General features: G+C 41.3%; 1 protein-coding gene across 4 annotated transcripts in view; it reads left to right on the top strand.

Annotated features, from left to right (window-relative positions):
* Nucleotides 1–8,199, top strand: part of plagl2 (pleiomorphic adenoma gene-like 2) — a 130,694-nt gene extending 122,495 nt beyond the window's left edge. For 2 of the 4 annotated variants that reach the window (XM_028452622.1, XM_028452623.1), the window contains one exon: nucleotides 1,133–3,831. In XM_028452622.1, the coding sequence (XP_028308423.1) occupies nucleotides 1,133–2,555 (1,423 nt within the window). In that variant the 3' untranslated portion in view covers nucleotides 2,556–3,831. Of the gene's footprint in view, nucleotides 1–1,132; nucleotides 3,832–6,726 lie in introns of those variants that run through there. The other 2 variants (XR_003674474.1, XR_003674473.1) reach the window with 2 other exon arrangements.
* The last annotated feature ends 2,227 nt before the right edge of the window (nucleotides 8,200–10,426 follow it).

A 10,426-nucleotide genomic window follows, 5' to 3' on the forward strand; every position in this document is an offset into this window, starting at 1 on the left:
AAGAAAGATGCACATTTTCGGACTCGGGCAGAGCATACGTTTCCGCTGACACCTGTTAGGCCCGATCCGAGCATTTTTTGATTTTTCCTAAGTTTTTTGGTGTTTCACACTGCTCTCACCCATAGACACAGTACACGGAGGCGGTGCCCTTCCCGCGCATGGGCGTGGTTCCAGCGCCTCTAACTGACATGCCCCCAGCTTTTCAGAGCAGAGAGAAGTACTTGTTCTTCCATGATTTTGACACCTAATTTTATATACTTACTTACTTACTTATATACTTTATTTTTCAAATTTGGCTCAGTGGTCAATTACACATGTTTCTGTGGTGTGACAAACTCATTACACAAATGTATTTCTACTTTACATGGACTTTAATGCACACATACATACTCTACCCAATGTGGCGCCTTAGGCGAGATTTTCTTTAGTGCCTGTTCATGGTAGGAGCTTAACTCAAGTGTGGCTGGGTTGCCGATCACCCGGAACTTAAAACAACCATGACCCCATCTTGGAGTCGGCAAACAGTGGTGCGACCGGAAGATTTCCCAAATAAAAGCAGTTCAAGTAATGTATTTTTTCCGTAATATTCTGGCACCCCCCCTTAGGCCACGTTGCGAGTTCATTGTGGCCCTTGAAGCGGGTTGTGAGACGCATTGCCTGAAGGAAGAGCGCAGTATCTACTTTTTTATAGCCAAAATAATTCCACACAACTGACGTGCTGCTCTTCTTTGGTACTAAACTTTGTGCTGTGTCGACTTCTGTCAAACCTGAAGCTATTGTGCAACAGGTTAAAGCAGTGTTTACATCTCCACCATCTACTTTGCTTTGCTCCGCTTGCAAGTCACATGGCCAGAACTTTATTTCATTTTATTTTTTCAAAATCGCAGCTTTTGCGGTTAGGAAATCTCGTTTTATCATAGTGCGATTATTGCAAATGCTATTTTCAGCCATAGATTGAAGTGTTTTTGCTTAATTCTTAGTGATTTCTTGGGTTTGCACCAAAAACTTTGCCCTGTCTCAGTCTGTTTGCAGCTCAAGTTTAATGTTGACTGTGAAGATTCTTATTAAATGTATTGATCTCCTTTGTCCAAAGATGACCCATTGACCCTTTGATATGTGTTTGTGTTTGCAGGCATATGGCCACACACTCTCCACAGAAGACCCATCAGTGCTCATTCTGTGAGAAGATGTTCCACAGGAAAGACCACCTGAAGAACCACCTGCAGACCCATGACCCCAACAAGGAGGCCTTCAAGTGTGAAGAGTGTGGGAAGCACTACAACACCAAGCTGGGATACAAGCGCCACTTGGCCATGCACTCCGCCACCGCAGGCGATCTCACCTGTAAAGTGTGCATGCAGAGCTACGAGAGCACACCTGTCCTCCTGGAACACCTTAAGAGTCACTCGGGGAAGTCTTCCGGTGGTACGAAGGAGAAAAAACACCCCTGTGACCACTGCGATCGCCGTTTCTACACGCGGAAGGACGTGCGGCGGCACATGGTGGTCCACACGGGCCGGAAGGACTTCCTGTGCCAGTACTGTGCCCAGCGCTTTGGCAGAAAGGACCACCTGACTCGCCACGTGAAGAAAAGCCACTCTCAGGAGCTGGTGAAGATCAAGACAGAGCCGCCAGACATGCTAGGTTTGTTAGCCGCGGGCTCGCCACCGTGCTCCGTGAAGGAGGAGCTCAGTCCCATGATGTGTGGCCTGGGACCCAACAAGGACGCAATGATGGCCAAAGCCTTCCCCAATGCAGCACCGTTCCCGATGAGTATGTACAACCCCCACCACCTGCAGGCTATTTCCGCCCCCCACCCACACCCCTCCCTGATGTCTGCTGCTATGGGCATGGGTTGCCACATGGACGCCCCTGCGTCCCTGCACCCACAATCCCATCACCACCACCATCACCACCATTCCCCCCCGCTGCCCCATCACCACCACCCTCCGGCCTCCCAGCAGCAGCACCAGCCCCAGCCCACCCCTAAGTACCAGCTGGGATCTACCTCATATCTGCTGGACAAGCCGCTAAAGGTGGAGATGGAGAGCTTCCTCATGGATCTGCAGAGCGGCCTGCCGGGCCCCGTCTCCACAGCTGACCCCCACACCGCCTCCTCGCCCCCAAAGGACAAACTGGAGCCCTCCTCTGGCTTGGCAGACGAGCTGTGTGGAGACGCGCTCATGTCCAAAAGCCCCATTCTGATCGCCGAGTCGCTGTGCGCTGCTAACATGGACTTTTCCCATCTCCTGGGCTTCCTGCCCCTCAACCTGCCCCCGTACAGCACCCCCATGACCACGGGGGGACTGGTGATGGGCTACTCTTCATCTGTGACCTCATCTTCTTCCTCCTCCTCCTCGTCCTCGTCCTTGCACAGCGCCGAGCCCCATACGGCCGCGGCGACTGCACCTCTTACCTCTTTGCAACCTCAACCTCAGGAGCAGCAAAGTTCCGGCGAGGGGGTCGGCCTCGGCCCCCTGCCCCTGCTCCCACCAGTGTTCAGCTCCAGCCTCAGTGCCACCACTCTGCCTCGCTTCCACCAGGCCTTCCAGTGAGAGGAGGGGAATCATGCCCCACGCCGGCTTGCCCGTCGCTGTGTGAGAGTCACTTTAATCCTCAAAGGAAAGGAAAGTTAAAGCAGCTTTTATTCATCATCTTATAGTTTGTATCAATATATATTAACATTTTTTAGCCTTTGATCCCTGCTCAGTATCCCATGTTACGTAGCTCAGTAGAGGCAGCATCAGTAGGTACTGCACCCTTTAAGTAATAATGTAGGTTCATGAAAATTAAAGATATCTCTTAGTCGAGGTTATCTGTCAAGTTGTGACCCAAAAAAATATTGTTTGAAGTGAATAGTCTGTTGTGATTAATTTTTTACTTTTCCTCCAAATGTAAGAAGACGTTTAAAATGTATCTAATCTCAATTTCGAGCCTCACACCATCATGGTTTATACACAGAAAGCATTGGGATCCATGAAGTAAACAACGAGAACCCCCCCTCCGCCTGGAGGTATGGCCTCAGCCGAGAGGCTCACACTTCAAAAGTACTTTTTTTTTTTCTTTAAACTGCTCCTTAAGAGAGGCACTTTTTCACATACTTTAGTCTTTCTTCTCCTTCTTCCATCATCATTTGGATTACTCTACAGAAAATCTATCTGGTCTACATCTATAAATGTTTGAAAGGCTTCATCAAGGTAATGACTGACCACCCTGACATATGTGAATATCAGAAATAGGAACAAAGAATCACACTGATTGATGAGGAATAATGTATTGAGGAATGTTATTGCAGTGTACAAACTATCTGGAATACGAATATAATTGCTTTTATCTGAGTAATGTGTGTTTTGGGTTAGCATGTTCAAACTGAGGACAAATGTATTGGATGCCTCGCAGGTTTACATTTGTATGTATCTTGCTCTTTTTTTTTCTTTTTTCTTTGTTAATCAAACAAATGGATGAAGTACTAGCTTAATATCCCCATCGCCTTCTGTCACTTTCAGTCTTTACGTTGACCTGGGCTGGTGCTGTGGGATCTGGAAGGGACAGGACAGATGCAACCTTAGTGGCCTTAGATAAATCTCACACAGAAAAGTCAAAGCTTTCAGTGATCAGAACAAGTGCCAAAATCCTTTAAATTGTCCTACGTTTTCAACATAGATTATAATTTTTTTAAAAGCAGGACACCAGAGTTGTACTCAGGACCAGAATGAACCAAGACCAAGACTTTAGGGAGTCCATAAAAATGTATTTTAAAACCCTCCACTGTTTTTACAAATGTGGCCTAAAACCTTTGAAATGTACTCATTAGAAAATCCATGCCTAACAAAACACATTATTTTGCACCATATTCGCATAGTGCCTTTTAAAAATGAGACTACTTTACACAGAGCCTGTGTTCCACCATCTTGAAATCACTTGATTGATGTCATCACACTGCCTGTAAACATCCCATTGTTTTCTATTAGAGTGAAGCTTTCAGTTTGCTTTTTAGATAATTTAATAGCTTTTTCAGTCAAAATGACAACTTGTGCTGCTTTTGGTTGCTCTAAAAAAAACAGGAAAAGTGCGCGGCTGATACTTCTGTTGGAGTTAGCTGGTAACAATAAACTTTTGGGTGGGAGTCCTATCCTCAGAGTTTTTGTGTCTTCAATAGTCCTCGCTAACTTCAGCCATCAGAGTGTCAGCCATGCACTGTTTAAGGGAAAGTAAATGCCCCTTAGGAGAGCTCTTCCTTTCTGCTTCATTGAACTACAAAACTACAGAGTTGAAACTGTAGCCCCCTGCGGTCACAGATTTTTTTTGTGGGTCAAAACTGTTTTTTCCTCTTTCGGTAAATAAAAGAGGGTAACATCGGCATTTTTAAGGAGCGCAACTTGACTGAAAAAGTTGCTAAATGACCTAAAAAACAGGCTGAATGTTTCACTCCAATTGAAAACAAGGCAGTGACGTCGTCAATCAAGTGATTTCAAGAAGGCGGAACATGGGCTATTAAACTGTAAAGTAGTCACATTTGTAAAAGGCAATTCAATGAATATAGTGCATACTGTAATAATGTGTTTTGTTTGGCATAGATCTTCAAATAAGTATATTTCAAAGATTTTAGGCCAAACTTGTTAAAACAGTGGAGGATCCCTTTAAACCATGTAAAGGTTAAAGAGTTAAATATAATTCTCTCTCTTTTTAATTTGAGTTTTCTGTTAAATCCATTTGACAAACAAAAACAAGGAGTCTGCATACATTGTTGTATGTGTTTGAAGGTCCAGAATGATTTGTGAAAATCAGATGTTTCTTTGTTAGATGAATGAGGCCTAAAGTAAGTGTTCAGTCCCAGTGTTTGCAGGTGTTTCACACACAGTGAGCTAACGCTAAATGTAAATCCAAAGTCCGGCCAGTCCAAGACCTTTAAAACGTGACTGTTCTCTAGTAATACAACACTACAGGACACCATCATAAACTGCTGTCTGTTTATCGACCGTTGGATATGACGTTAATCCCATTTTTTTGTGAAGTGAAACACAGAACCTTTATGAGATTCACAGATCAAATGTAACAATGCTGAAAACTGGGAGACTTGTATGAGTTCTTACAATTGTTGAACTTCACACCTGAGGGGTAAGAACGCAAAACGACAGAGAAGTCAGCCTCAACTTCTTCATGAAATGTTAGTTTGTTCAAAGAAAAGAGGAAGCAGGAAGCTGAAATGTTCCATGCTTGTTTGTTTTTAGTCCTCCTCACCTCAGGGGTTGCTGTGCTGGTTTAAACAGGTATACTTGCTTATGCTTTCTGTCCTTAGATTCAGTGGAAACACCAGAAAGATCTTTGATCAATCTTTGAACCAGAGTCTCTACTAAACTGGTACAACTGGAAGGAAAATTGACAAAATCCTAGTCTTATGTTAGAAGATAAATCAATGACGTGTGTAAAAACAAACATTTATTTACAGGTTTAAGGTTTATGGTTGTGCTAAGAGGTTAGGATTTATTAAAGTTGCTTAAACACATTATTCCAATTTTATTAAACTGCATGTGTGTCAAATGTCCAAAGGTAGAAATTAGTTTTTTAATCCACTTGTAATATGATCTAAGATAAAAAGGTTGTCGCATTGCTATGCTTGGAAGAAAAGCAAAGAAAAAGTGTGTTTTTTTTTCTTTGCCTGAAAAGTAGGATTCTGGTTTAATATGTTAAAGTTTTCTTTTATTCAGACTTTTTTCAGGAAATGTATTTTGATCTCATGAAATGTTTCTACTGCCCACTGCCAGTCTTCTTCAAAGGTGTCTGCTGATCACTTTAATGTGTCCTTATGAGTTCTTTCTGGGTGTGGCCAACTTGACAGTTCTGTCAGGCTGGCCACGCCTCCTGTCGCCCAGTGGGATCTGGAGAAGAGAAGTCCCACGTGTAGGAGAGTGAAAATGTTCCCTCATCCCTGTTGATGTTGAGGCTATGCTTCCTGATCTTGATGGCTTCTTTGATCCAGGGGGCGTGGCGAGTTGGCAGTCGAAACATGTCATATTTCCTTAATAAAACTGTCTCAATAAAAAACCTTAACATATTATTAAAAAAGAAGACAAAATTAACTTGCTGGAATTATTTGGGCAAAATATCAACATCTGCCGTCATTCTCTTGGTACAACTTTCAATGGGTGAAATCAACAGAGTTTCTGTTATCAGTTTGGGATATGAACTGTTGGATGACGTACACATACAGTTTGAAATTTGAGGTATGTGCTTAAGCAGCTTTAAATAGGAAAAAAGGGGGGATTTTGTCCCCTTTTCAAGCAGGAGGTTTGGATGTTGTCATGGATTCTGTTCCTCTTATGTTTTACAAATCAATCAGAATTACTATGACTACAACATTTGTGGTGATGGAAGAAAATGAAAGGTCGTTTTGAAGCTTCATCATTGTCATGGAAACGTGTGAGAAGGCTAAACTAATCTTTGGGTTTCCCTCCGAGCTTGAAAGTGTGACAAGAGTGCCGCCACACATGTTCACCTTCACTAGCTCGTTCAATGAGATCATCTGCTAATGAAAAAATGACCCGCCCACTTTGATGCCACTTTTTGTGATCTAACAGAATAAAAACCAGCAGGAAGATTTTAGCAATTCTCTCATGAAAAGGTCAAACACAGATCGCTGCTTAAAACTACAGTTGCTAATGGATGCTAGCTATAGACCACTAGAACATTTGATTTGATTGGTTCCTTTTTTTGTTGAATTGATAGTGAGGGGAACGTGTGCACAAACTGAACCAATAAGGTGTTCCTGAGCCCTGGACCCGCCCCCCTCTGTGAAGTCAAAGGCAAAGGGTCTGAAACGCGTCAATGTCTGGGCGGCCACAGTCAAAGCAGTGGGACTGCAGCCCTCCAGCCGCCGTCATTGTCATGCGTTTGTCTTATTTGTTGTCGTGTGATATATTATTTTTCTGTTTGTTTAGAACAGGACCTCAAAAAAAAAAATAACAACACATCACCTCATTTTTATTGATTTTATTTTTCTTACAGAACGGGAGAAGAAACTAAGTTTTGCACAAAAGCTTGTGACAACATTCTCGCACTGTGGGATTAAACTATTTGATGGTCCCAGTGAAACCACAGCTTTACCTTCCACTCAGTATTTCCCTGGAAAGACACTGACACGTAATGAAGTGCTCACATTTGAGTTTCATCCTAAAGCTCTTGCTGTCAGCACCTTTTTTTGAAAGTTTGTTCTAATAAAATAAGCTAATTGCTCCACCAATTAAAACCCTTTGTTTTGGGTTCCAAAGTCCCCACATCATCATCAACACAAGGATTTTATCTCGTAATATTTTCAGGGAAAAGTATTTTAAATAACACTGATGATGGATTTTTCAGTGAATGTAAGTGTTTCCAATGAATTTAGATTTGATCTCTATTAATAAAATGTGATTTGGTGAGAAACGTGGTTAAAACCACATTTGTAGCAATCAAATGAAGCATAAAATCTCTCATTTGATTATTTAAAAAAAAAAAAAAAAGCTTTTAGCATGAATTGAGTTTGTCCTCCCTGGGTTTCTGTGAGCAAATCTGAATGCTAGCACTTTCAACCTTTAAGAAAATAGTTCTTTTTTTTTTTGGTTTTTCTTTTAAGATTTTAGCTTCTATGTTCATATGTCTTTATTTTGTATTGATCCTGTATATGTATGTGCCATTAGTTGGTTGTCTAGATCTTTGTATACTTATTTTCTCCAAAAAAGTAACAGTATTTTTTATGTAATTGTCACTAATATCATTCTACATAAAGCTCTTGGCCCCTGCCCCCTCTTGGGTAACCAGTTTTGTTGCTCCACCTTAAACTTCTCTACAGCCAAGTGCATGAACATAGCAGCAGCGGACAATAAGACAATGTGAGAAGACGCGGGAGGCGTGGCTCCTACACAAAGTAGTCTGTGACGACCTTAAAATAAAGCACTTAAACACTTTCTCACTAAAGTGATGAACACGTTTGAAACATGAGACTTGAAGGCAGAGATGAAGAAGTTTTATCACAGTGAGTGTTCCCAGGGTTACATGATCAACAATCATTTAGAATAACGACAGAGTGCTAACACCGGAAACAACAAAAGAACTGTGTTTTTGTGGTTGTTTTGCATCCTTTTTTGTATATTTGTAGTCTTTTGTTTTTCTGTTGTTTTTGTCTGTTGTCATTTTGTGTCTTTTTGCTTTTATTTTGTGTTTTTGGAGTCATTTATGTGTATTTTGGGTGTGTATTATTTTCAGTTATTTCTTTTAAATATTTTTCTTCATATTGTGTGTTTTTGTTGTCTTTTTGGTGTTTTTGGAGTCATTTTGGGCCTGTACTACTAAGCTGGATTTCCTCTTTGATAACTTGGTCAGGACCAGGTTATGAATTGGATAAGAGCTTGTACAAAAGTCCCACCTTCTGACCAATCAGGTCTCTTGGAAAATGACCTGTCTAATGTTAAAAGATGATGCTTAGTGCAGACCTGACAGCTGCATGTAGGGAAGGAAAAAAATTTAATTGAGGACTATGAATAGAAACATGTCTGTGATGTAATACAATGAAACTGGCAGATCAGAGTGCTGTCTGTTTATCATCCGATGGATTGTTTTTGTATAATGTCACGCTTTTACGCATTAACGGTGTCAGCAGCTTCCTGCCTGTGTTCATTCCTATCTGATTTTTGTGCAGCAACAGTGTTTTTTTGGTCTGAATTTTGGATTTAATTCTTCAAATTTTTTAAGAATTATTCCTCAGTTGTGACCGAAGTTGCTCTACACCAGTGTTTCTCCATGACCGTGATTTAGTTAGTTTATATCCCACTTCGTAGGACAGAGGATCTCTGACAAAGAATGTTTGGTTAGGTGAAGCTCGCTAACAGAGAGCTATCCTGGATATATTTATCCGGGATACTTATTTGTAGCACAGGCCCATTGTGTATTATTGTTTTTTTGGATATTTTGTTTGTTTTGTATATTATTTTTCAGTTATTGTGAATTTGAGTATTTTTTTTATTTTATCATTTTGTGTTTTTGTTGTGACGTGTATGTTTTCTTCAGTTATTTTTGTGTGTATGCCTTATTGTTGTCATCTTGTGTGTTTTTTGGAGTAAATTTGTGTATTTTTTCTGTCGTGTGTTCCAGTTGTTGTTTTGGGGCCTTTTGTTGCCCGTGTTCGTTGTTGAGCATCCCTGAGGCAGGCAGTGAGGTCTACACTTAAACCTTTAATGTTGAAGTCAAAGTGTTCATTAAACACTTGATGGTACACAGTGACTCTTTAGGAGTTCATTGTTTGTAATTATGTTGTTGTTGTCCCATTGTTAAATTTTAACACTTCCAACAGTCGACTTTATCAAGTGTCAGTCTAACACCAGCAGTGTTAATTTAACTCTGAGTTTAAACAACACGGACATCTTTGCTGTGATCGTTTCTTCATGAAGTCACCTCAAAACAGCTGGAAGTGGTTGTTTCTAATTCAGTTCATTTTCCTAAAGCACGTTCTCAGATGTTTGAAGGAATGTGATGATGTAGCCACAGATCCCAGCGGGTTGCGTCGTGATGGACGCCATCTCTGTCCAAACAGGCCAGAGAAAGAATTTTTAGTTTCTTGTTTGGAATGAGGGAATCTGCTCAGCACACACACACACTTGCCTCTGATTGAGGTTTAAAAAATGCAACTCAGGTGTATTGTAAACGTGTTTGCTCACATTCTCTGACTGCTGTCACATTTCTCTCTCTACCATCAGCTTCGTTTTTAAATGCTGAATGAGTTTTGACATAAAGATCTCAGTAAATCAGACTTATCTCTCATTAGCCTACCTCTGTAATCTTGATTTACTGGGCCCAATCCTGTTCATTTCAACAGAAAAGTGATTTATTCAGCTTTTTATGGAGGGGAGAGTGTACACAAGCTGATGCTCTGCCCGTGCACTTGGCTTTTGCCTCATTACCTCGACCTGCACCTACTAGGGATGCACTTATCCTTGCCTTCTTTGAGTTTGACTAGTAGGTGCAGCCTTGCTCATTGAAGGGAATTTATCAGAACGTGAGAAAAGCTTGTGTAAATACTTTTAGTAATTCTCTCTTTTAGTGGTAAACTGGGTACTGTCTGCTGCAGACATCATTCAAGTGTAGCTCCATGTATCTAGCCTAATGTAAGTCATGCATTCCAACCTCTTTGTGTATCTCTTGCTGTCAGTGACTCACAAACTAGAAAAAGGTGAAAAGGGTGAGTTTGCGTTCCCCTCCGTTGTCCTCAAGCAGGAAGTTCATCAGAAAGTAGTGGGGAAAAAATGTGCTCATTACATCGCACAGTTCAGCTGTTGCCACGGGAACATGACACAAACACTGTGTATTGGTTGATCCAAAGAGAAGAGGAACACAACAACAGAACTATTGACTTATTGTACAGTACAATGTATCTTTGAGCTGTCATGTTTTATGT

Source organism: Gouania willdenowi, chromosome 7 (assembly GCF_900634775.1).
Source record: "Gouania willdenowi chromosome 7, fGouWil2.1, whole genome shotgun sequence".
NCBI classification, from domain to species: Eukaryota; Metazoa; Chordata; class Actinopteri; order Blenniiformes; family Gobiesocidae; genus Gouania; species Gouania willdenowi.